A 27,977-nucleotide genomic window follows, 5' to 3' on the forward strand; every position below is an offset into this window, starting at 1 on the left:
AGGAGTCTCCTCCTTCCTTCTTCAACTGTCATGTAGAAACATGACAAACAAACTGAATTGTCAGTGTGTTACATCACTGATGATCCCCTTTAGTACTGTTGCTTGGTGCTGGTTGTAAATTGATACGCTCTGGGGTGATTTCGATGCATTCTCCTTCCTTCTTCATCTGTCATGTAGAAACGTGACAAACAAACTGAATTGTCAGTGTGTTACATCACTGATGGCCTCCTTTAATACTGCTGCTTGCTGCTGGGTGTTAATTAATACACTCTGTTTTGGGGTGATATTGAGTTCAGGAGTCTCCTCCTTCCTTCTTCAACTGTCATGTAGAAACATGACAAACAAACTGAATTGTCAGTGTGTTACATCACTGATGGCCTCCTTGAATACTGCTGCTTGCTGCTGGGTGTTAATTGATACACTCTGTTTTGGGGTGATATATTGAGTTTTGGTGAGTTTTGCTGCCTGATCTCCCTTGTAGCGACTTTACGTAAAAAGAATAAAAGGTATAAAAGAATAATAGGTTTAAAAGAATGATGTGAAATAATTAAAGTTTCCTATAAACTTTACATGTCAATGAAGAAACAGATGGGAAATACTGTTACATGTTAATTTCTACATTCTGTTCTAATTAAGGGTGATGATTAAAACTTGAATTAGTCATTACTTGTTCAGTAGATTTGTTAGATAGGAATCAGCTAAACTGGGTCAGTGTGTTTTATCAATGCTGATAAACTCTAAACCTGAGTTAATAAAACTTCAGAACATTGGAGCCAATTCTTATCCATTATAGCCTATTAAATGAAGATCGATCATCATAAACACCGGTGAAAACAATTGACGTCTCACTTTGCACCTGAAGTCTCACTTCGCACTGATGCATCCATGCACTAATGCACTTGCATGAAATGGCACTAAATACATAAAGACACACAAATTGTGTTTATGTATATTTCAGGGGATACACATGCACACCCGCGGGTCCATGCGCATGATCGACATGTAGAGTGCTATCTTTGTTTGTGTGTGGATATAATTTGTGATAATGTTTCAGTGTTTGTCATTGAAAAGCATTAATTCTACAAACAATCTTAAATACTCATTTTGTAAACAAAAACATAAAAGGTTAATGATTAATTGTAAAATGGTAAAAATGAAATGTGAAAATATCTATGTCTGAAATAATGTACTGAAGATTAAGTCGCAGTGGTTATAGAAAGATTAGAGGGTCAGATCAGCTAGATCAGATGTACTGAGTTATCTCACTCAAAGTCAGAAACAAAGAGTCACAGGGAAAGTTAACAGTTCCAGAGGAACGTCGAGTCATTTGTCTGAACTGACTTTAAATCAGGTATGATATTGAAATTGTATAGATCAATTTTCAAAGTATCAAAATTGAAAATTATTCATATTTTGTGTTTTCTTGTAGCAAATATTGAGAGGTCACAGAACTGAGTGTCACTAGAGATGAGACCATCACCAGGCATCAGATGAATGTCACCACTCAGATCAGTAGTAATGATTCATCTCCGTCAAAGTCAGCAAAAGTCGCAAGGAAGGTTGACAGTTCCAGAGGAACGTCGAGTCATTAGTCTGAACTGACTATAAATCAGGTATCAAGGTACATAAAACATGGTTCTCTTGTTGTAGGAAAAGTCTCAAACATTATGCTGGTCTGTTAGACATACAATACCAGAGGAAGGATAAGTCATTGAACTGACTATAAATCAAAGTCTCAAAATCTAAAATTATTCATATTTTATGTTTTCTTGTAGCAAATATTGAGAGGTTTAACCACAGAACTGAGTGTCACCATAGATGAGAATATCACTAGTGAGATCAGTACAGAACTATGTCCCTCCAAGTGGATAGATCAGGGCGTCACCAGTGAGATAAGTGCATCACAAGTGAGATGAGATCAGTGGTGCTGTGCTATATCTGCCTCTAAGTCAGGAACGAAGTAACAATTAAGAGTCACATGTAAACAGTTCCAGAGGAATGTCGAGTCATTAGTCTGAACTGACTTTAAATCAGGTATAATATTGAAAATGATATGAATCAATTTTCAAATCAAAAGTTGAAAATTGCCGGTATTCATATGTATTTTGTGTTTTCTTGTAGCAAATATTGAGAGGTCCACAGAACTGAGTCATCAGAGATGAGACAATCACGAGGCATCAGTTAGATGAATGTCGCCACTGAGATCAGTTGTACTTAATTAACTGCCTTAGCAACAAAGTAGAGTCACAAACTTAACAGTTGCAAAGGAAGGTCGAGTCATTAGTCTGAACTGACTTTAAATCAGGTATAACTTTGAAATTACATGAATCAATTTTCAAATCTCACGTTATTCAAAATTATTCATATTTTGAGTTTTCGTTTTGTGAGTAGGAAATATCTAGAGATGTTATGTTACTAAAAGATGGAAAAATACCTTCAGGGATTCACATGAATATTCTTCCAAAGTTGAAAGAATGGATGAGTCATGAATCTGAACAGACTATAAATCAGGTATATTGTAATAGAAAAACGACTTATGTTTTAATGTTTGGTTGATTGTTGAAAATATCCTTTAATGTTTGTTTGTTTGTCTTGTAGGTGAAAATGTGTGAAATATCTAATCTTACTCGATGTTGACTCTGATAATCAGGTGGCGCCTGTTGATCGTTTGAGAACTCTAATGCGTTGCTGGAACTTGGAGAACTCTAATGCGTTACTGGAACTTGTTGAACTCTAATGCGTTGCTGGAACTTGGAGAACTCTAATGCGTTACTGGAACTTGTTGAACTCTAATGCGTTGCTGGAACTCGGAGAACTCTAATGCGTTGCTGGAACTTGGAGAACTCTAATGCGTTGCTGGAACTTGGAGAACTCTAATGCGTTGCTGGAACTTGGAGAACTCTAATGCGTTGCTGGAACTCGGAGAACTCTAATGCGTTGCTGGAACTTGGTGAACTCTAATGCGTTGCTGGAACTTGGAGAACTCTAATGCGTTGCTGGAACTTGGAGAACTCTAATGCGTTGCTGGAACTTGGAGAACTTTAATGCGTTGCTGGAACTTGGAGAACTTTAATGCGTTGCTGGAACTTGGTGAACTCTAATGCGTTGCTGGAACTTGGAGAACTCTAATGCGTTGCTGGAACTTGGTGAACTCTAATGCGTTGCTGGAACTTGGAGAACTCTAATGCGTTACTGGAACTTGGAGAACTTTAATGCGTTGCTGGAACTTGGTGAACTCTAATGCGTTGCTGGAACTTGGTGAACTCTAATGCGTTGCTGGAACTTGGAGAACTCTAATGCGTTGCTGGAACTTGGAGAACTCTAATGCGTTACTGGAACTTGGAGAACTCCAATGTTTTGCTTGAACTTGGAGAACTCTAATGCGTTGCTTAACTTGGAGAATTCTTGTGAATGTTAAGACTTTGAGAATTCTTATGTGTGTGCAACTGACCCTGTGTATCAATATGTGTGTTCAATTCGAGATTTACTTTGATTTGAATAAAACAAGTTAGAATATCTTTGATCGTTTCTAAAGAATTGTTGATGTTGTTTTGAGGTGGAACTGAAATGCAGTAGTCAGTTCCGTAGTGTGTTTGAACTTGACATGACATGATGACTGACCTTGATTTCTTCTTGTTGACTTCTGTCTGTGTTTGTTAATTACACTTCGTAACTCGTTTGTTTTTGTAAAACTTATTTATTTCTATGAAATGATATGGTGATTTGTAGAGGAGCTGTAGTGTATTCTCAACTTGGTGTGAATAGTAAAACGAGGTGGAAAGTACTTAACCAGTTTTATCTTGTCTTATTTGTTACATTGATAGATATATTGATTTTGTGGTACTTAATTTATTTAAAGTGCTTGTGATTGGTGTTTGATAATTGGTTGACCTCTTTGTTTACTTATAAATACATATTGAACTATTAATCACGAAGACTAAAACCTATTTGTGGCTTAGTTGTTCACTACAAATTGTTTGTGTTGTTTTTCTGTGGTCTACAGTGGACTCGACTCTTCTAACTCGAATCACACTAATCAAGTATAGTATCACATTGACTCTCAGACACTTTCAAACTCTTTGAAATTCTATTGTCTACAGTCAATCACCTGTACTCGCTTGTTTTAATTGATTTAGTAAGGAGAACTCGGTCTACCCATGCACATTTAAACTTGATAGTCCAGATTATATTTTTCAGTATATACTAACACGTTAAGTGTAATGATAGATAACTACAGTAAACCTAACTTGGATTTTCACTTCAACTCGTGCCAATCTAGCGGGTCACAGTTAATCCCAGTAAGGGCGAGCCGGTTTACTGAAGAAGTGTCTGTCACCGTTACCCAGAATATGTCTACTCAAGTATTGAACCTGGGGCACCCCTGTTTATCCTCTATTCAGCATCAGGACCACTGAAATCAGGGGCAGTAATTTTTGGGTTCGAACTCTGGACATTCGCCTAGTTTAAATGATGCTATGATCGCCATCTATCGGAAGTTGGCTGAACTGACTAGACGGCTCTTATTTGTCTCACTGACTCTTCTTTAATCGAATACGAATACGAAGGAGAGTCAGTGAGACAAATAAGAGCTGTCTAGTCAGTTCAGCCAAATTCCAATAGATGGCGATTACATGAGAAATATTGATTGAGCGCAAACAAAGTAAACTTAGTTCAATTCTCTATAAGATTTTTAATTTGTATCTGAATGATAGATTTAAGAGCCCCTGGCTAATATTTATTAAGAAGACTTTTGATGACTGTGTTTCCTCATATATCAGGACCACTCTGGACCAGTGTCAGTAATTACTGGGTTCGAACCCGGGACAACCCTCTACATCCTCTAATCAGCACCAGGACCACTCTGAATCAGTGTATCAGTAATTACTGGGTTCGAACCCGGGACACCCCTGTACATCCTCTAATCAGCACCAGGATTACTCTGGATCAGTATCAGTAATTACTGGGTTCGAACCCGGGACACCCGTAAATCCTCCATTCAGCATCAGGCAGGGGCGGATCTAGAGGCAGACAATGACAGGAGCACAGAATTAAATTTGAATTTCAACCCTTTTTAATGCAATTTCCAGGCACCTGAGACACAAAAATGACATTCTGCAACAATTCGTTAAGAGATGGGAATTTATTAATATGGAAACAATGTGATAATGAACTTTATAGAATGCAATTAAGTTTTTCATAAAATAAACAAGGTACATAACAAAATAATTTTGATTAACTACAATCTAAATGAGATTGCACATATCTCATTTTCTAAGAAAGATTTACACATTAAGATGAGGTAATTTGAATCACGTGTAAATTAATGCCCTTTTCAAAAATAAATGTGCCCTTTCCATAAGGACCGACCACTGCCACGTGTATTAAATGCCCTTTTTGAGAATAATGCGCCTTTTACTCGACTCACTTCAGCAACGGACAGAAACTACGTGTTTTATATGCCCTTTTTTGAAAATAACTGTGCCTTTTTCTTGAGAACAGACCACCGCATGTAAACAATGCCCTTTTTGAGAATAATTATGCCCTTTACTTGAGACAATTTTTTTCGCACTTTTTTCAAAAAGGGCACTCAGAATTTGCGACAGGAGCACGTGCTCCGCGTGCTCCCGTCTAGATCCGCCCCTGTCAGGACCACTCTGCATCAGTTATCAGTAATTACTTTTGTTAAGATATCAACATTTCACCGTACGGTGCTGCCTCTATGCTCATCGGTAGCGGGATTTTCATACACTAACGTTAGTCAACTCTGGCAAGCAAGGATTACGGAGTATAACTCAACAGTATACGGAGACGCCATGTGTCCGCTAGTACCCAGTCCGTGATACCCAGTGTGTCTCTCGTACCCACTCAAATTCTAATGGAGACTTTATTGAACATTTTATTGCTATCGATTTAGGCGATTAATATTCATACGATTATATATGGGTTCGGTACCCAGTTATAGAATAACCATGTTTTTCGCTACTGATGCCTCTAATAGATCTTTCTGGCCGACACTAAATAAAAAGTGTTCCACTTAATGTCTTAGTATTGAGTAGTCCTGCGCCGCAGTGGCGGCTATCCGTCAGGCCTTGTGGGCTGTATCGTCACAGTTTCTAGAGGTTTTACATTTTTATCAAAAGTATCTTTAAAATTAGTCTGCTGGAACGTGGGTCCATTCCTTGTGATTTATCCATTGATTAAACGCCGATCCAAACGAGTCATAAGAAAGATATTGTTCGAAACAAGCAGTTTTATTATATACCATAGAAAGAAAATATGTGTTCTGTGGTACCCAGTGATTAAATACAAAATAACATGTGTTCCGTGGTACCCAGTGACAATTAAACAACATGTGCCGTGGTACCCAGTGACAATTAAACAACTTGTGTTCTGTGGTACCCAGTGACAATTAAACAACTCGTGTTCCGTGGTACCCAGTGACAATTAAACAACATGTGTTCCGTGGTACCCAGTGACAATTAAACAACTCGTGTTCCGTGGTACCCAGTGACAATTAAACAACTCGTGTTCCGTGGTACCCAGTGACAATTAAACAACATGTGTTCCGTGGTACCCAGTGACAATTAAACAACTCGTGTTCCGTGGTACCCAGTGACAATTAAACAACTTGTGTTCTGTGGTACCCAGTGACAATTAAACAACTCGTGTTCCGTGGTACCCAGTGACAATTAAACAACATGTGTTCCGTGGTACCCAGTGACAATTAAACAACTCGTGTTCCGTGGTACCCAGTGACAATTAAACAACTCGTGTTCCGTGGTACCCAGTGACAATTAAACAACATGTGTTCCGTGGTACCCAGTGACAATTAAACAACTCGTGTTCCGTGGTACCCAGTGACAATCAAACAACATGTGTTCCGTGGTACCCAGTGACAATTAAACAACTCGTGTTCCGTGGTACCCAGTGACAATTAAACAACTCGTGTTCCGTGGTACCCAGTGACAATCAAACAACTCGTGTTCCGTGGTACCCAGTGACAATTAAACAACTCGTGTTCCGTGGTACCCAGTGACAATTAAACAACTCGTGTTCCGTGGTACCCAGTGACAATCAAACAACTCGTGTTCCGTGGTACCCAGTGACAATTAAACAACTCGTGTTCCGTGGTACCCAGTGACAATTAAACAACTCGTGTTCCGTGGTACCCAGTGACAATCAAACAACTTGTGTTCCGTGGTACCCAGTGACAATCAAACAACATGTGTTCCGTGGTACCCAGTGACAATTAAACAACTCGTGTTCCGTGGTACCCAGTGACAATTAAACAACTTGTGTTCCGTGGTACCCAGTGACAATCAAACAACATGTGTTCCGTGGTACCCAGTGACAATTAAACAACTCGTGTTCCGTGGTACCCAGTGACAATTAAACAACTTGTGTTCCGTGGTACCCAGTGACAATCAAACAACGCGTGTTCCGTGGTACCCAGTGACAATTAAACAACTTGTGTTCCGTGGTACCCAGTGACAATTAAACAACTCGTGTTCCGTGGTACCCAGTGACAATCAAACAACTCGTGTTCCGTGGTACCCAGTGACAATTAAACAACTTGTGTTCCGTGGTACCCAGTGACAATTAAACAACTTGTGTTCTGTGGTACCCAGTGACAATTAAACAACTCGTGTTCCATGGTACCCAGTGACAATTAAACAACTCGTGTTCCGTGGTACCCAGTGACAATTAAACAACTCGTGTTCCGTGGTACCCAGTGACAATTAAACAACATGTGTTCCATGGTACCCAGTGACAATTAAACAACACGTGTTCCGTGGTACCCAGTGACAATTAAACAACTCGTGTTCTGTGGTACCCAGTGACAATTAAACAACTCGTGTTCTGTGGTACCCAGTGACAATTAAACAACTTGTGTTCCGTGGTACCCAGTGACAATTAAACAACTTGTGTTCCGTGGTACCCAGTGACAATCAAACAACATGTGTTCCGTGGTACCCAGTGACAATTAAACAACTTGTGTTCCGTGGTACCCAGTGACAATTAAACAACTTGTGTTCCATGGTACCCAGTGACAATTAAACAACATGTGTTCCGTGGTACCCAGTGACAATTAAACAACTCGTGTTCCGTGGTACCCAGTGACAATTAAACAACTTGTGTTCTGTGGTACCCAGTGACAATTAAACAACTTGTGTTCCGTGGTACCCAGTGACAAGTAAACAACTCGTGTTCCGTGGTACCCAGTGACAATTAAACAACTTGTGTTCTGTGGTACCCAGTGACAATTAAACAACTTGTGTTCCATGGTACCCAGTGACAATTAAACAACATGTGTTCCGTGGTACCCAGTGACAATTAAACAACTCGTGTTCCGTGGTACCCAGTGACAATTAAACAACTCGTGTTCCGTGGTACCCAGTGACAATTAAACAACATGTGTTCCGTGGTACCCAGTGACAATTAAACAACTCGTGTTCCGTGGTACCCAGTGACAATTAAACAACTCGTGTTCCGTGGTACCCAGTGACAATTAAACAACTTGTGTTCCGTGGTACCCAGTGACAATTAAACAACTCGTGTTCTGTGGTACCCAGTGACAATCAAACAACATGTGTTCCGTGGTACCCAGTGACAATCAAGCAACTCGTGTTCCGTGGTACCCAGTGACAATTAAACAACTCGTGTTCCATGGTACCCAGTGACAATTAAACAACTTGTGTTCTGTGGTACCCAGTGATTAAATATGAAATAACATGACATTGTGTTCTGTGGTACCCAGTGACAATTAAACAACTCGTGTTCCATGGTACCCAGTGACAATTAAACAACTTGTGTTCTGTGGTACCCAGTGATTAAATATGAAATAACATGACATTGTGTTCTGTGGTACCCAGTGACAATTAAACAACTCGTGTTCCATGGTACCCAGTGACAATCAAACAACTCGTGTTCCGTGGTACCCAGTGACAATTAAACAACATGTGTTCTGTGGCCGTACCCAGTGACAATTAAGTAGGCCTATCTCAGGTACTATAAGATTGTCTTTATATATATTATAGTACCTGAGATACCGGATGATTTAGTCTGGGCTACGGTTGACCCCCAAACTTAGTGGATTGTCCTCTCTATACAGCTACAGGGCTGAGACACATTTAACCCCAGTCTGTGGCACAGTATCATGATATTGATATGACATATTTATAATAGTATGTCAACATCTAAAAATATATATTTATGCTATTTTCAAGATCAAACTGAAGTTGAACATCCAAGTGATGAAAAAAGAAATAAATTTCATTGATTGCGTTTACCAGCAGTCAGCACACGCCAGTTGGTGGCAGTGCTATTGAATCTCTATTATAGCCTAAAATCTAAATGTAGAGTGATTTCAACAGTCTGGAACTTCTATTGGAAGCAGGCCTATGCCTGCTATACCGATACAGCAACAACATTCTCTTCATAATCGGGCCCTTTATGGACTGAGTGTGTAAAATGTATCCTCTAGCGTGTCAATCAATTGAATTGATATTGACAAGCTATCGGACGATTTTTGACAAGCTAGCGGACGATTCGCGCATGGGTACCGTAGACACGGGAGGCCTTTTTATGAACACTCGATTAGTATATTCGAGTATGCAAAACGTTTTTATGAGCATGGATTATGTCATAATCCGTCATTTTTATGAACATTGGTTATCATAATCGATTAGCATACTCAGCATACTCGCTCGGCGAGCAAGTATGCCGATTATCTAATCCAACCGATATGGTGTTCTCGGTAGAAGTCGCTGCTGAGTAGGCCATAATTGAATAATTTATACCTGGCGTTTTTATCAACCAACATACCCGGTTATGCTAATTGACACTAATCGGCTATATAATCTAAATAGCTAATCTATTTCGATTTTGCTGGTTATACAAAGGCCTGGGGTATCAGCGACTGGGTATGAGCGGACACTTGTAAAGTTCAGGCAACCAGTCTACTACAGCGGATCCGTTCGGAACCTTCCGGATACTAGTAATGGATAGCTCCGATAAGTCAATGAGAAACCCAAGGTCGAGAATTAACGTCATAGCGCGCGTAATTTAGGGGGCCACTGTGAAAGCTTTAAATCTGTTTAAATATATTTTACCGGCGTTTCACCAATTATATTTCAATAGCAACATGGAACCCGAAGTGCGCGGAGAACTCACCGGGTCGACGGAATTTCCGTACACAGGTCCGCTTTGGCAGAGAGGGGTTTTCGGGATACTGCGAATTTGACAGGAAACAGTCTAATAATCCAGATCTCCGCCGATCCGATTAGTTAGATCGGAAACCAATGAAGCCGTGGAGAAAATAGCGCGCATTATTTAGGGGGTGAGCTGTGAAAGAGACAAAATCTGTAAATTTGTGACAAACAAACGTCCGGTATCGGCACCGCTGTATGGCACTGCCGCGCGGGTTAGTTTGCTTATTGACGGGTCTTGTTTATATCGGGGTTTCAAAGCACGCACGATTAAAAACCAATTAGATATCTCAATAGCGACAAGAAACCAACTGTGCAGACTGAAACAGTCGTCTGAACTCACCGGGTGGACCGACGGGTTAGAGCCTGGGAATGTTATAACATTTAGGCCGAATTTACGGAAAAATATGGGCCAATCCTGCCTGCATGCTATGTTAAGTGTTAGAAGGCATTATTGGATGTACTCTTAATCTTTACTTTCAATTCAAACCAAAACCAAAAACCGGCCGCGACGGGGGAGGACTTATTTTCTATTGCGTTTAAATTCAATGGAACTTCAATATATTAAAAGATATCAACAGATATATTGTACACGCGACTATAAATGCAGCCCCGCGGCACTTGTAAAAAGACTGGCGGTGGACGTCCCTGGGCTAATACTCTAAATGACAAATAATACATGAAAGCATTTTCAGACGTGACGTTCAAAAAATGAAAAAAAAATCAATTAATCTTGTGACACCATGACACGCAGAGAGTCGTCATTTGGTCCCAGGCAGGATGATTTACGTGAACTATTCAAAACAAGACTCCACGCCGTGTATGCCGACAAGATCGTGGGAAATTACAGAATATAATATGAAACAATTAAAACGTCCGTTTAAAAAAAGGTGGCGGTCACCCACCCGTCAGTACACGTCCCGTCAGTCAGCCAACTCGAAAACAAACAGTCTGCGTAAACAAATCTTATATTGAAATTCCTCCTCGAGAAGTGACGTTAATTCAGTGTCGTGTTTAAGTGATTTATAGTAACGTTAAAACCGTGCGAAATTGCTATTACGTCTCAGCGGTGTCCATCTTCAGACCGGGGACACCGCGTGGCTAAATCAATTAGTCCCCATAAATCTCAACACGAATCGGTCTATTTAGGCGAATAGTTATTTTTCATATTAATATCGTCTGCGCAAATTGTCTGCAATTATAAAAACGAAAAGACACTTGGTGTGAATTAATTGATCGGAACAGTCTGATTCGATCGACTGACTCCCTGCGGAGGCTGCCGGCGTAGAGGACCGACTGATTCTAAACACATTCACACCGGTTAACCTCAACTGATCCTCTCACACCCAATATTCTATATTTACCGCCTGCTAGATGTTTACCGATAATCAGTAGCTACAAGCAGACGATTCGTGTCGATACAGCGAATTCTCTCTCGCTTCAGCATTCATTTGTAAATCATGGTTTATTACGGGTGGGACAGTTCGATTAGTTCTATGCTGTCGGGTAAGTTGTTGATTATCACCATTTCACTATTTATCATCAATTTCCTCGCTTTAGATTTTCTATTCTGGAATTAATGCAATTTTTTCATTAAACAAAAAATTATTGTGTAACTTACGAAGAATGGGAAACATGTTATTCAAATAGTTTCGTCATGTGAGAGACCAAATATAGACTGGTCTTAAGTTGTTAGATTGACCATAGAACTAAAATGAGCTTATACCGGTCTAAGTTGTTAGATTGGTTAGTTATAGAAGCAAAATTAACTTAGACTGGTCTTAAGTTGTTAGCTTGACTATAGAACCGATAGGCAGCTTGACTGAGGTTGACCTAAGCTCAACTGGCCCTAGTTTATGTTGACTTTTCAGTGATAAACTCTGAGCACTACTACGTTTTAACCTGGTGGAACTGTAACAAGCTGAGCGCTTGTATTGCAGTATAGGATTTATAAAAAACATGTTGAACAACAAAACCAATAAATAATTACCTGCATTCGAAATTGGGAAAAAATTTGTATGGATTTATATATAAGTGGAGCTGATGTCTATTATTGCAATATAACATTGTTTATTGTGAGAATATTTATTAGTTTTTGTGCGACATATTTAGACATCGTGTCACCAGCAGCAGCAGCAACAGCAATACCTGTGGAGGGCAGAGAGAACTCACAGTTTATTACGTATTAAACCACTAAACCAGTCCCAGGGCCCAGTTGCACAGTCGTGACTTTAGTCCAAAAGTGGTCTCAAATCTTATGACTGCGGTCTTAAGTTGACAGATTGGCTATCGAACTGAGCTGGTCCAAGACTGGTCTTAAGTCTAAGTTGTTACTATGCAACCGGCCCGGGGAATTGTTAAGTTTTCGTTCTGATATCAGACTCAGACTCATTATAGTCAATTTCAATTCAATCGTTAATTTTTATCTCGCTGGCGGAGTATTGTAAACAATGGATGTCTAGTTCCTGAAAATGTAAAGATCAGAATTGTTCGGTTTTTGTTCGTAACTTGATTTCAGTTCTACGGTTTTCTCACCACACACCGGTTGTAGATATAAAATTATATACTCTTATTCAAACTATTCGAAATATATAAAAAGATGTTCTCTCGAAATATTAAAAAAGCACTTGATCGAAATGTTGATATGACATTTAGTAGCTAGTAGCACTCTTGAATAATCCTCACAAACAACCCTCTTAATGATCATTGACCCGATACATCTTCTATTTGGCACGTCACCGTTTGGCACAGATCCGAGGTCAGGTTTCCTGAAAAAAGTAATAGTCAACATTTTTCGTTGAATTCCTATCGGTTACTTCATATTTTCGACACGAGGACACAACGATTCATGCACCACCAGGGCCCGTCCGTAGCCAGGCTTTTTCAAGGTGGGTCCAAAAGACTTCGCGCGGACGGAAAGCAGGAAATTTAGCAGGAAATTTTTTAGTTTCGCCGCCATTTATATCAAATATTTGTGACCTTTTAATTAAGGAGCCTTCATTTAATATCTGGCCCTTTCCGTGATGTAAATTTCGATCCTTTGAAAAAAAGCTTTTCCGAAAAATGTTGAGCTGGTTCGTGCAAACTTTCAAATGTTCACGTGAACTGTTACCGGTCGGCCCAGTTTTGATAAAACATACGATAATAGTTTCCCTCGTCAAATTGCTGGTCGTTGTGGGTGAGGTGGAGGGAGGGAGGAGGGAGGTAGAGGGGGTTATATTGAATTTTTTACTAACTAGGCACGACGAGTTCGCGCCGCGCGGGGGATACTTGAGGTTTGTGTGTGTGCTGCGTGCGCGCGGGTCGATATTGAAAACAAATAGCTGAACAGGCGATGAAAACATACTTGAGAATATCCAATCAGTTTGTGCCGACAGACACTCGATTGGGGGGGGGGGGAGAGCTATTGATATTGAAAATCTTTCACTTCCGCGTCAATATACTTTGTATTCATGATAGATTTCACATGTTGGTGTCACGTGATCTACTCAAATTTATATCCTGTTAATTACATTACATTAATAACCTAACTGTGTAAACTGTGGAACTGAGTCCTCAACTGTGGAACTGGGTTCTGAACTTTGGAACTGTATCCAGAACTGTGGAACTAGGTCCAGAACTGTGGAACTGGGTCTAGAACCGTGGAACTGGGTCCTCCTGAACTGCGGAACTGGATTCAGAACTGTGGAACTGGTTCCAATGAACTGTGGTACTGTGGATTTAGATGAATTGGCGATGCAATTGCTATCGGATGTTACACAACACGGATATGAACTATTATTATAAGTTTAAACTGATATAATGATGATGAATTGTATAATATTTCTGCGTGTAGTTTACCTATTGATGCTGGTTCTGGTTGTTTGTGAAGTCAGTGGTTCGCACCGTCAAAAAAGAGCCTTAACAGTGGTAAGTCAGCGCCCTGAAGCCTCCTAGTAATGAAATATTAGCACAAAAACTGTCATTTTTGTCCGTTGATCTTTGACATTTTTTCCGATTTCTTTTCGAATCTTTCTCGTTTTCTCGTTCGCCCTGCCCGAGCATGGAATCTAGTCAATGACCCGAAGAGAACTTTTTTTGGTGGAGATATTTGCCTAACTAGCAATCCTGATGCTGATTTAAACTTTTGCAATCAGAAAATGATAGCGGGTATTGTAAGCGAATAGTCTCCACAGCTGACTTGTCACCGGTCACCACACTTGACTGGTCACCGGTCACCACACTGACTGGTCGCCGGTTACCACACCTGACTGGTCACCGGTCACCACACTTGACTGGTCACCAGTCACCACACTGACCAGACGCATTTGCAAACACCCAAGCTCAGTGGTCCAGTGGTTAGACTGTCCGTTTGGTATGCAGGAGGTCGTGGGTTCGAGTCAGGCTAGGGTTAGGGTTACTGCTGTTGGGCTCAGCCTCGAGCTAGATTTAGGGTTATATGGTCTGCGAAGTTTGTGGCTTTTTAATATTCTTCGCTTCGCCTTTGAAATATATATATTTTTTACGACCGTTTTTTTTTATTTTTCGTGTATTATTCAGGATGATAAGATACGAATATTGTGTGAGAAGAAATACATTCCGCTGTTAAAAGATCGTCTGGGTGTCGACAGTAGTCTGTGTAAACCGAAATCTGTAGATTTCCTCAGCGGAGGTATCAACACCTGATATATCATCAATTGTTGAGATCATCTTTTACACTGAGTTAATCCATCTGTTAATCCATAAGTTAATCTTTCAACTAACCCATGAGTTAATCCATCAGTTAATCGTTCAACTAATCCATGAGTTAATTCATCAGTTAATTCATCAGCTAATTCATCAGTTAATCCATCTCGTCTATATTTGTCTAGATGTTTCGACGCAGGATATTGCAGAGATTTTGAACGTTCACAACTCTGTCCGGGCTAAAGTCACCGACGCGACTAATATGCTTAAAATGGTACGGGGTTTGATTTGGAGTATTCCGAAAATGATATAATCGAAACTACCACTAGCTGAAGGAAACATTTCTGACTTTTTTTTTCACTTTCGATGTGGGGGATTAATTCTATATATATTTTGCTTACAACACAGACTTGGAGTGTTTCCTCAATGGTTATAATATTGTTTTTTTTCTTCAGTATTGGGATGAGGATGCAGCCCTGGTCGCGCAGGCCTACGCGAATACCTGTCAGACCAATCACGATTCAGGCTGGAGCCGTTTCACTATCGGTACGTGTTGATGATGATGATGATGATGATGATGATGATGATGATGATGATGGTTCATTCATATAGCGCCCATTCCACTGATGTTCATAGGCGCTCCTCGAATTAATGTCTATGAATCTAAAAATGCTGCATCGAACAGAAACGTTTTAAGACCCGACTTGAACAGAGCTCGGTCATGAATCGATCTATCGAATATGACTCGGTTAAGAGTTCCAGAGACACTCGGCGCCAAATGACCAAAAGATTTGTGTTGAATTGTAACGGACACCGAACAATTATCATTATGTATTTTTCAAATACGTCCATACACGAATATTCAATCCAAATACTACCTGCCACGTAACTGCCATTACTGTAATCTTATACTGAAAATAAGATTTAGATTACAATCTGGAACAGTTTCTTCAGAACTAAAGATATTCATAGTGATGATATCTATGTTGATATGTATGTTTATATAGCGCTAAGAGATTACCGTCGAAATACAATAACATGAAATCAAATTTTGGGATAATCTATAATTTTGTCAGATTATTGTCAATAGTGTAGGATTATCGTTAATAATATTGGATTATCATCAATACCGTTGGATTATTTACTACCGGTGAATGGATAATCTATAGTGTTTAAAGAGATATTGTAGATTTTAGTAAAATCTCTCTATTTCAGGTGGTTCCTTCGCTGGACAAAATATAGCGTCCGGTAAGTGGTCGATTCGTATAAACTTAAAATAGGGATTGACCCTGTTATTCATTTGATTGGTAGATTTTGTTAGATTATTTTGATTGAGTGTAAATTCCCTTACAAATCCACCACACCTGCCGGGAGCGAAACAGGGAGTTTGATTTTGAAATCGGAATTCGAAGTACAGATATCGTCCTGTGATCGGCGATCGAATCTAACTTACGTGTGTGTAATCATTCATCGCTTACCGGTTCCGGAACTTGATTCACCTCACTTGCCACAGCATCGTTTCGATAGCATTTCGATAACGAGTGAGTGTGATTTAGTGTGAACCTAATTAGACTGGGGCCAAATTTAACTCGAATCAAATCGTCTCTTTGCGATGACGTTTATAAAACCAGTTCCTGTTTTCAGGATCTGGAAGCTGGACTGATGTTATAAACAATTGGGCAGCTGAGATATCCGACTACACCTATGGTATTGCTCCAGTTAATAATGCTGTGGTTGGTCATTACACTCAGGTATAGTACTTGCAGCGAGCTTATTCGGTGTCCATCCTTTTATCTGTGTCCCACGGAAAATTATTTATAAAGCCCGAAAATGAAACTTCGAGATAGTAGTTTATTTCAACGTTTCGACTATATCCTAATAGTCATCTTCAGGAATGACTATTACTTATTATCATTGTGGGATTCTCTCCTCATCGCGTCAACACGGATATAGTGTTCTACCAATCGTGATTCTTTATAAAGCCAAACGCACACGGCAAAACATTTGTTTCGCCGAAACAGAAAACACGTTTTTCAGAAAAAGTTTTTCGCTCGTGAAAAACGCTTTTCAGTTCGGCGTTTTGTGTTTTGCCTCCTCCGCACACGGCATAACAAAAAACATGGAAAACGTTTTTTTCGGTGCCGTGTGCGTTGGACTTAACGATACATTACCAGCAGCTGAACCTACATTGCCCCCAACGCACACGGCACTGAAGAAACGTTTTTTCCTCGTGAAAAAACGTTTTTTCAGTGCCGTGTGCGTTGGAGGCAAAACACAAAACGCCAAACTGAAAAACGTTTTTTCACGAGCAAAACACGTTTTGTGAAAAACGTGTTTTCTGTTTCGGCGAAACAATTTTTTTGCCGTGTGCGTTGGGCTTATAACCGACTTGATTAACAGTTTCACGTTTTACCGAACATTTTGCGAGATCTCCAACAATGTTCTCCTTGTACGATCATTATATTACAGATAATCTGGGCGTGGTCGTATCGAATCGGATGCGGTAAGGCTGTATGTAAGGGTAACATCATTCACGTGTGTAACTATTCACCTCCGTAAGTTCGAAATCTCAATTCAGAAAATGTGCCGACAATAGATTGATGATGATAATAAAAATAATAGTAATAATAATAATAGTAATAATAATAATAATAATAATAATAATAATAATAATAATAATAATAATAATAATAATAATAATAATAATAATAATAATAATAATAATAATAATAATAATAATAATAAAAGTTATCATAATCATGATAATGATGGCAACGCCTTCACAATTTAGTCCCTCAGTGCGCGGGTTTAAACACTTTTGGACATCAAAGTGCTCTTTAGGGATGTGACGAGTCCTTCAAATTTGGTTCGTGGATGCGATCTTATTCCACAGGAGCAATCCAGAGGCCAATTTTGAGGACTTTTCAAATCCTAAAAGTGCACTTTGATGTCCATATAGAGTTGTACTCTCGCTCAAGAGTGGTTAATTCTGTAGAACTTGTAAAGTCCAAAAACGGCACTTTGCTGCTCAAAAAGCGCATTAACGCGCAGAAATGCACCAATTAACTTTGTTGACAAATTGAAAGAGGGGTCTCAGACAAATTTGATGGACTTGTAAAAGTCAGTCTTTTAAGTCCTCAGACGGATTCGCCGCTGGTAAAAATATTTAAAATAATACTATGATAAACATATTACAGCAGATTACGTATGCAATTAATTATGAATTAGCATTTACTCAGCTATTGAACAGCCTATAGCCCTTAATAAATACATGAATGAACTTGAATGAAGTAATTGAATGAAGCTTTTTGTTTTTTAGAGGAAATATGGGGGCCGATGATGATAAAAGAACCGAAGCCTACACCCGGGGTACCCTGAGATCGGAGTGTAAAGCTGGAAATACCGGGCCTCTTTGTGGTAAGCAGATCCAGACATCATTAGGCCGTTTTTAAAGTAACTTCGATGATGGATATCTCGGTGAATTTTTCCGATTTATTGGTACAAAATGATCTATCGGGTTCGGTCAGTAAATATCGTGACTTGCGGCGTCGGTTCAACAATATTCGGGTATCATTATCCATATGACCTTCGGATTAATGCAATTTTTTTGTCGAATCCCCGATCACTTGATTAGTAATGAATTCAAGGTTTTTTAAATTTCAAAAAAAAATGATTTAGAAAAAATTCCGTTACGCGACGAATGATAAGCCATTCCTCGTCAACTTTTTCTAAAATTTCTGATAAGAATCTGTTTTACACGAGAATTCTTAACAATAATCTTTGTGTCGATGTATTTGTAGATTGTGGACAGAGTGTCTACTGCGTCGATGGAGGCAAATTGAAGTCGGACACGTGCACGTGTGATTGTAAAGTTCCAACCGTTGGAACTAATGTCAGAAATCTATCTGATTGTTCGTGTAAGCATGGGCGTCGCTAGGGGGCGTTCTGGGATGGGGCGTCAATAGGGGGCGTTCTGGGAGGGGCGTCATTGCGGGCGCCATTGTTAAATTGAAGTTCCGCAATGTTTTTTAGTTCCAAATTTTGTTTATTTTCACCGGAAATTTCATAACAATTTTGCCTAAAATGGCCCAGAAAATGCCCCTTTTTCAAGCTTCGAATTTCAAACATTAAGTACCGTAACGACGCGCCTGAAGAAAATTCCGGAATATCAGACAAATAGAAACCTACCAAACTCTCCACCGGCCGCTTTTATCAGGTTTACAGATTACAAACTCTCTACCGGCCGCTTCTATCGGGTTTACGGATTACAAACTCTCTACCGGCCGCTTCTATCAGGTTTACAGATTACAAACTCTCTACCGGCCGCTTCTATCGGGTTTACAGATTACAAACTCTCTACCGGCCGCTTCTATCGGGTTTACAGATTACAAACTCTATACCGGCCGCTTCTATCAGGTTTACAGATTACAAACTCTCTACCAGCCGCTTCTATCAGGTTTACAGATTACAAACTCTCTACCGGCCGCTTCTATCAGGTTTACAGATTACAAACTCTCTACCGGCCGCTTCTATCAGGTTTACAGATTACAAACTCTCTACCGGCCGCTTCTATCAGGTTTACAGATTACAAACTCTCTACCGGCCGCTTCTATCAGGTTTACAGATTACAAACTCTCTACCGGCCGCTTCTATCAGGTTTACAGATTACAAACTCTCTACCGGGCGCTTGTATTAGGTTTACAGATTACAAACTCACTATCGGCCGCTTCTATCAGGTTTACAAATCCTTCATACCCCTCTGTTAAGAACTGACCGTTTAAACGCCATATTGTATATATTGTTCTTGTACTTGATTGCAGTGAATTGTGCTAATGTTGACAGTGCTGGTGAGCCCGGGACATCGCAATGTAGCCAGTTCACAGAATGTACCGGTGACGCCAGTGGTTACACAATCGGTTACTGTCCTGCCCTGTGTAAACTATGTGGTAAGTGGATCCAGGGGATGGGGAGGGGGAGGAGTGGGAGAAGAGGGAAGTCAGTATCCAATCGATTTATAGTGCCAGTTCCACAGTTATGTGGATTCAATTTGACTCCGGATCCAGTTCCACAGTCATGTGGATTTAGTTTGATTCTGAATCCAGTTCCACAGTTGTGTTGATTTAATTTGACTCCGGATCCTGTGCAATTTTAATTTGACTGAACCCGCGCAGTACAATTCGGATAATATTTCTCAATTCTAATTTCAGAAATTTCGGCATTCCAGCAAAACTCGAATGATTTAATCAACCAAGTGCACGCGGCCTCTAACCAAACAACAACTACAAGCGCTGGTGGACTGACAGGAGGCGGTGGACAGAGTGGACAAGGTGGACAAGGCGGTGGAAATGGAAATGTTGCTTCGACTGCGCTTGCCTCTACAGCTACTGTAGCTGCCCTTCTCGTTCTAGCCTTCACAACCTCCAAGTTTGAACAGTAAAACTATAATTTTGATTTTTCTAAGAAACTTTCTTTCATACATTGCACACACGGATAAAGACACTGGCTTCAAGTTTTGCCGCAAGGATTCTTTATAGACGCGACCCTCTGTTCTGCGTGATCCCCGCGTTCGGCACCCAGGTCGCCCCCTCACCTCCTCTGGTATCGCATTCGTGGATTAGAATCATTCTCGAATTGTCAAACAACGAAGTAGTTGGATACTTAAAAACCTGCTGAATGGTTTTAGTTAACGCGGCCGGATACAGTTGGACGGTTTAGTGTACGGCGCAACCGTGCAGGATGGAGTCTGGCGTGAGTTTGGCTTTATGGAGCCCCAGTAAGCAAGCCCTGGGAAGCGAGGGTACACAAACGGCACCGCCTTGTTGTTTATCAGTTTGACTTCCGGCACGCTGTCCGATCCGCGGAGTTCGTTTTCCATCTTCATTTTCTATTTTTGCACAACGTATGCGTGTTTTTTAATGCCGTACTGACCCGGCGGCCCCACCGGATCACGATAGAGCTTTGACATCGGAGCTTGTGGTCTACTCACAACACGGAGCGCTACATGGCTCACAGGGGCTATGCCTCACTGGGTATAGCCCTGCCACAGGGGTTTGCGGGTGCCCAGAGCCGTGCCGCCTTTTTTGCCTTTTTGCCATCAATCTAGCGAATGTGAATTTGAATTTATAATGAATTTTATTACCATTTTATCGCAAATAAACTATTTATATACTGTAATACTGTCTGCGATTTGTTTTTTACTTTATATACGAGATTTTGTTGTTAAACAAAAGAATAACGACGTTTTCGGGTAAAGTGCAGATCTGCACCTCTCCGCATAAACGGTTCAATCAATTACATGAAATATAATTGTTTCAGACTCAAAATGTCATCAGCAATTCAGTAGGCCTACATTGAAATTGGTTAATTTAAAGATATCTTCACTAGAAAGAGTAGAAAGATTTTTAGCCTGGATTCTGTCATTCAGCAGATTGCGTCAACCACGAGAGGTGCGGATCTGCACTTTTACCACGGTTTCGTTGGTTTGTGTTGTGCGGTCCGGTCACACACCTGCTGCCCCTATGTTTACCATTAGCGGGAAACACGGGAACTAACACGACGTTGCGAATTTTTTTTTCACACCAGGTCCGCCATTTTGTTTCTCCATATGACATGCTATCACGTGATCTCAACATGTAAACACAATAACTACCGGTATACATAAAACACGTGTTCCTTATAAATCTGGAATAAGTTGAATAACGAAACCCACTCAGTAACAAAACGAAAATTGGAGTCTAGAATATAATCCTTGATTATAATGTTAATAAAATTGGGGAATTATATGCTCAATTTTATAAATTATAATTTATACTGAAGTAGACACCGGGTGTAGAAGACGCTGTCCTCAATTATGCCAGATCCCAAAGAGTCCCAAGTCTAGACTTTTGTGTCCTTGTAAATAAAAAATTATACGGGGGAATATCCTCTTAGCCTCTGCAGGGAATCAAGTCTACGTCCTTGAGCTCCTTCTGAAGGGCCGAAAATAAATACAGGCCTCTCCATAGGCGTCGCCGGGATTTTTTTATGGGGGTCCGAATATCGGCAATTTGGTAAATCTAGTAAGGCAGCGAAGCTGCCTTTGACGAGGACCGAAGAAAATTTTGAAAATTAGGAGCGATTTAAAGCGTTTTCTCGCCACCTTGTGGAGTTTTTATATAGTAAAAAACGAAGAAACCTAGCCGAAAAAGGGGGTTCGTTCGCTCCCCCGAACCCCCCTGGCGACACCTATGCTCTCTGCTGCCACCAGACTTCAGCACCACTCATAAGTCAGATATTTATCACAAATCAAACATTTATTTGCTAAACAAACAAGCCCAATCCTGGGCTTCCACACAATTTGTCAAAGAAAATATCTATGAAAAAGTAATACAAAATTAATTAGTTATTTACAAATACTGGTAGGGATCAGCAGTATGACAGCCTCAGATTGTCACGAAGAGAGACAAATTATTATATTGAAATCTTTACATAATATACTAATACATAAGAAACTATTTTATATATTTTGATAATACAGCAGTTATGAAGATTGAGACTTTAATGATTATTGCAGTATCTATATACGGGGTACAGCAGTTTAGTAACTAATGCTAACAGATTTGTCATAATTTGTTTGAATTTGGCGTGCATATTTTTAACCGATCATCCGCTCCGCTAGCCATGAGGCTTGCGTGAGGGTGAAAGTATTAATATTCTGACACTCAATACACTTTTTTCCTTACACTTTCTAAACTTCCTTCCGCGAAGAAGCGACGCAAGGCTGGCTTCATGTCGACGCCTAGACCAACGCAACCGGCCGGATAATCCCCGATTAGCGCCACATAACCTCAGCGTTTTCAAACTTCCAAACATTTTCAAACTTCAAAAGAAAAGATGCCATTGACCGCAATTCAAGAATGGCCAGTGACCTACCTGCGATACCTTTTGAAATCATTCCCCGAAGCTTTTGGTATTGGTGTTGCAACCAATCACCGGCTACGAATTTTAAGGGGTCAGTTAAAAACTGGTGGGCGCTCCTACAAGTTGTCATTACACTTGGAAATTCTACACGGCGAAGAAGTCTCTGTCGCTGGATAATGCTCAGATAGGACACGTTTTAGAAAAAGAAAATTTTCATTAGATTGTTACAAACGCAGCTGAGCTGATAAACTATTTGTTATCAATACAACTGGATTTTGGCAACAGGACACGGAATTTAAAAATGACTTTAAGATTGACTCTTGAATAAAAGGATTACATTTTCAAATTGCTGCTTCATCCGCGTTACAAGGTTGCTGTAAGGTAGGTGGAACATTTATTTAACATTAGCGGTCGAAATTATGTTTTATAGGTTTAGATTTAGGAAAAAATAGTTGCACTTTAGGTTAGGGTTAGGTTAGGTTTAATTAACAGGTACCGGTACCCAGTGTTACAGATTCATAGAAGATACAACAGACTCGCCTACTGATGAAAAAAAAGAGCGATCCGAATTGAATAAGGTAGGACATATTTCAGCGTGGACTTGTCAACTAGAGTTGATACGTCCATGATTTCAGTGAGAAGAAAAAGACCCCCCGGGCCACAGAAGATCGAACCCGAAGTTGAATGATGATGACAGAGTGGCTTGAAAAAATTCAGGTGCGACTTGTATGACATGTCTTATAGTTCTTGTAGATAAATAGAATTGATAGAATTTATGTTAGTTCTAACTAGTTATTTGACCCCCCAATTAAAACATAATTTCAACCGTTAATTTTTTTAGGTATTTTGAATATATTTCACAATTATCCAACGTCCCCTACCCTCACCCCTCCCCTTAAAACGAAGCTACCACGATTTTGTGGGTTAAGCGTGACTTTGGTAGGATGAGGAATTGACGATTTGGACTTGACAACTTTTTTCTACATAATAGAAACTACATAAACGTTAACACATGTAGAGCTAGGAGGGGTGGACTATTAACCCCTCAAAACACATACAGATAACAGTGATACAAATATAAAACAATTGACAAATATACACTTATACAATATTACACATTAAAATGATAGAATTAAATTTTTCACGCGCCATTTTATTTTGAAGTAATCTCGCGCCATTTTTTCGAAGTCTCATCTCGCGCCATTTTATTTGGAGGTAATCTCGCGCCATTTTATTTTGAAGTAATCTCGCACCATTTTGTTTTGAAGTAATCTCGCGTTATTTTATTTTGAAGTTATCTCGCGCCATTTTATTTGTCTTTTTGCGCATCCCAGATACTTCACTTATTTTGTTGTTCTGTAATTGATCATATATCAACTCACTCAGTTTTGTATTGTAATATATGTATTGTATTATGTATTGTATGATGTATTGTACCATGTATTATATTATGTATTGTATTATGTCTTGTATTATGTATTGTAATATGTATTTGTAGTAATTACTCTTCTCACTCGGTTCTCTCTAATTAGTGTCAGTCTGCCTATAAATACTGATTAGTAACGAAAGCTTGTGCGTCAAATAAACCTATATTGTATACTTATACTTGTCTCGTTATAATTATTCTAGACCCGGTTTATACCTCTACGGAATAAGGGAACATCGTGTTTTAATTCCTGGTTCGGACCCACTGTCACAGCCTTCGTCAGTGGACACAGGACAACTCGGGCTGGATTCGAACCCTTGAAAGCAGCAGGCCCATTTCTCCTGGACACTGAGGAAAACTTCTAAGACTAAGATTCGATTTTCAGCCTTCTTTGACGAAGAGAACTTCAGCGGGACAATACTCAGAATTCTTGTGGAATGAACCTGTTTTGGAATTTTCTGCGAAAGCTTCATTTTTCGAGAGGAAATTAAATCAATTTCATATCGGTAACTATTACGACGAGTAATAGGAAAAATTGTGCCGAAATTGAGAGTATTGAAACAAACACAGCTAACCTACACGGCTGTCTGGAATCAGTTGTTTCGTGATGTAAAATTTGCAGAAAATTCCGAAACATTTTCATTCCATCACGAGGAGACTGAAATTGACTGGTGATCCATGTACGCTGGGCGAACTTCAGTTATCGGAGTTAGTCGCGACTATAGTCGAACTACGTAAGTGAAACCGAATGTCAGTTAGTCGGAACCATAGTCCGGAAATAGTTCGGAAATAAAGCGCATTCGGTTATTAGTTCCGACCACTAGTCGACTAGATACGAGAACTGAATTTGGCCCTTACTGAGGAACTAGGACCCGGCGGACACGACCATCAGCCAGGAACAAGATATAGTCCCGACCAGTCTGACCAGTGTGTGGTCGGCGGATGAGAGAGGATTAATGTACAAGGCAAGCAACATCAAAGCCTCGCTCGGAAGGTCTCCACTGAAGGCGCTGCGATGCACTAATCTCGGTAAGTGGACTTTATTAGAATAACATGACACTAAACGCAGACGTTACATTATCTCATTTACATTATATGATGATACTGGCGGCATGCGGACAACAAATTAGTTCACATTTTAACCGCCAACTGTGTGTATAGGGGCAGCACCTGACGGTTGAGATCCGACACAAATCGATAGTCTGACTGTGGCATGCGAGTAATACAGATTTTTTCCCATTTACAAAAATTAATAATCATAAAACAAAATCAATCCATTCAGAACATATTCAACAAAATAACAAGTGCAACAACAACGTCATTAGAAATTGGAAAGCAAAATTAACCGATTTTGAAATCTATTGTCGATAGATGGCAGCACGAGACGGTTATTAAAAATGGTGGCCATGTGACAAACCAGGAAGTATTTGTTTACATTTAGTTTTTTGGATATTGAGCTATGTTTTAGGCGCGATGGCGGCGTAAACAGAGGATACATCGAGATGGGGAAAGATCAGGATCTAATCGAAGCTGGAAGAACCGGTAATGTGGCCGTCATCGAGAAAATATTGAGCGTCAAAACGAAGAAAGTTTTACTCGGGCCGTTTTCCAGGTATGTATGTGGTGACACTCCGACCACCGACTAAAAACAACGTCCTCTCTTCTGAGAACTGCCTTTATCTGAATGTACTGGAACGCTATTGGGCAAAGGTCTCTGAATAGACATGACAGTAACACAGTCTATACTTACTAACTCAAATGGTATCAATAATATGAATAGCCACTGCGTGCGCCACTTGAGTTCAATTGAGCACTGTTCTAAATGACTGGTTCACAACAGTCCACAGGCTTCAATGGGCTTTGGGAATATTTAAAATCCTACAGCAATCTTAACTACTTCACTAGGCCTGTAGTAGTACAGCTATAGGGCATCATTCAGTCAATTATTTACCATAGGTTTTGGAATTGAAAGAATTAATTCTTCCCGATTGGGTGGAAAACTCGAAGTAAAATGACTCATCAGCTGTTGACTTGTCGTACAAGAAGGCAGAAACTAAATCTTGCTCTCCTGACAACTACTTACTTACTACTAAGCTATTGTGGCCCCTGACTGCTGTAGCCCCTGACTGCTCTAGCCCCTGACTGCTGTAGCCCCTGACTACTATAGGGAATAAAATTAGCGTAGTTGCTGATTCCGGCCTGGCTGCTACTGCTCAGAGTACCTGAGATGTGATATTATTTTTAAAAACTAGGTCACTGAGTTTTTAACTATATCGACTGGTTAGCTATAAATCCATTATTGGCACTTGTATATCATTTATATAGGGGTGTTTATATCAAATCTCTGCTGTATAGTAATATCAGAGCTCGATATAATTACTGCTACAATTCACTGTATTTATATACATTTCGAACTGACCTCGCAGTGATGATATGTAAATAGCTGTTCGAGCTGTTTATTAATGGATTAAGGAAATATTGCAAACATAACACTCTTTCTCCCGATACTTAATATGAAAACTAAAGACTTTATTTAAAATTTTGAATATGAAATAGAAATTATTAACTAGTTATAATAATAGCGTTATCTAACCCTATATGTGTTTATACATTTCAAACTGACCTCACGTGTAAAATAACTTTATTCAAGTTGCTCTTCGAGGGATTGAGGAAATATTGCGAATGTCAGATCACGTTGTAAAATCAAACAATTCTCGTCTTTGTTTTACATATAATTTCATTTGAATGCGGTTTAATTGATTGGACTCATAGCAGATCAAGTCAGGGAAAGAACTCTGTACGTCAAAAATAATCCGGGAAGGTCAGAGCCACCCTGTTGATATAACAGGAAAAAATTACACCTTGAATATGTATTAAAAAAAGATCTACTCAAGTGATAAGAGGTTTTTATCGGCGGATTGCACTGTTGTTAGTTCCTGTCACCATGAAAGCAATATCTCGATATAGCCTTAACATCTGTCTATAAATCACATAAATTGAAATAATCCATAATACACGGACTCGGACCTAAACGAATCTAATGTAGTTTTCGCTATTCCAGAATGATTTTGCTGGTCTCAGTTTGTCTGAGTAAAATGATGTTTACTCTACAGAAATATGGTCAACATCTAACTATAATACATTTATCATATTACTAGATATATAGACAATTCTATAGATATTTACGGTAGAAGCTTTAGTCAGCTTTCTGATATTCTGGCAGCTTTCTGATATAATTTCTCTCTGAGGTAATTCCTGAAATAAAATGATCTAAAACCAAGTTTATCTTAGGAAGAGAGTTCAAGTATCCGAATAAGAGCGATAACACTAAAAACCTCATTTTCTAATGAGTAAATACAGTTTATTAACACGAACGTATTCGGGATCATGTCCCCTCATCGGGTGAAATACAAGTGAATCAAATGATTAATCATTTGATTCACTTGTATTAAACCAAGTTTCATAGTTTATGAGTTCTTCAGATTTCACTTAGAGAAATGTTATCTCATTGGAATTAAAACTGATTACAACTCATTCAACTTTTATTCGGTTAACTGTTGTGTGAGTAAGAGTTCGATCTGAGTTTAAAATTGGTTGATTTTCAATGTTTTGAAAAATCTATATCAGAACTGTTAAACTGAACCGTACTGTTTGAGAAGCTGGTATAACATTGTTAAAACTTGTGTAAGATCTGTGGTTGTTGATTCCTGTGGTTTCTAAGTAAATCTTGTGGTTTCTTCAACTTACAGTCAATTAATGCAGACATATGTTTCATCTGA

At 39.5% G+C, this 27,977-nt stretch overlaps 1 protein-coding gene and 1 long non-coding RNA gene across 2 annotated transcripts; both read left to right on the forward strand.

Annotated features, from left to right (window-relative positions):
• The first annotated feature begins 1,467 nt into the window (after nucleotides 1–1,467).
• Nucleotides 1,468–2,726, forward strand: LOC141912835 (uncharacterized). Its single transcript, XR_012620202.1, has 5 exons — nucleotides 1,468–1,621; nucleotides 1,776–2,034; nucleotides 2,122–2,305; nucleotides 2,392–2,511; nucleotides 2,599–2,726. It is a non-coding gene; the product is annotated as an uncharacterized LOC141912835 (long non-coding RNA).
• An 8,890-nt stretch (nucleotides 2,727–11,616) lies between these two features.
• LOC141912834 (cysteine-rich venom protein-like) lies at nucleotides 11,617–20,975 on the forward strand. The gene is made up of 12 exons (XM_074804249.1): nucleotides 11,617–11,714; nucleotides 14,044–14,117; nucleotides 14,748–14,859; nucleotides 15,059–15,147; nucleotides 15,329–15,419; nucleotides 16,089–16,121; nucleotides 16,518–16,624; nucleotides 17,343–17,428; nucleotides 18,193–18,290; nucleotides 18,674–18,790; nucleotides 19,694–19,819; nucleotides 20,081–20,975. Exons 1-12 carry the CDS (start codon nucleotides 11,669–11,671, stop codon nucleotides 20,308–20,310), a joined length of 1,209 nt encoding a protein of 402 aa, XP_074660350.1. The 5' UTR covers nucleotides 11,617–11,668; the 3' UTR covers nucleotides 20,311–20,975.
• Nucleotides 20,976–27,977: the final 7,002 nt, after the last annotated feature.

This window comes from Tubulanus polymorphus, chromosome 11 (genome assembly GCF_964204645.1).
Source record: "Tubulanus polymorphus chromosome 11, tnTubPoly1.2, whole genome shotgun sequence".
NCBI classification, from domain to species: domain Eukaryota; kingdom Metazoa; phylum Nemertea; class Palaeonemertea; order Tubulaniformes; family Tubulanidae; genus Tubulanus; species Tubulanus polymorphus.

Bases quoted from the DNA above. Each gene is read 5' to 3' on its own strand.
- LOC141912834 (XM_074804249.1), top strand. From the start codon at position 11,669: ATGGTTTATTACGGGTGGGACAGTTCGATTAGTTCTATGCTGTCGG. The intron at 18,791-19,693 runs GTAAGCATGGGC...ACTTGATTGCAG, and splicing joins AAATCTATCTGATTGTTCGT to TGAATTGTGCTAATGTTGAC. The intron at 19,820-20,080 runs GTAAGTGGATCC...TTCTAATTTCAG, and splicing joins TGCCCTGTGTAAACTATGTG to AAATTTCGGCATTCCAGCAA.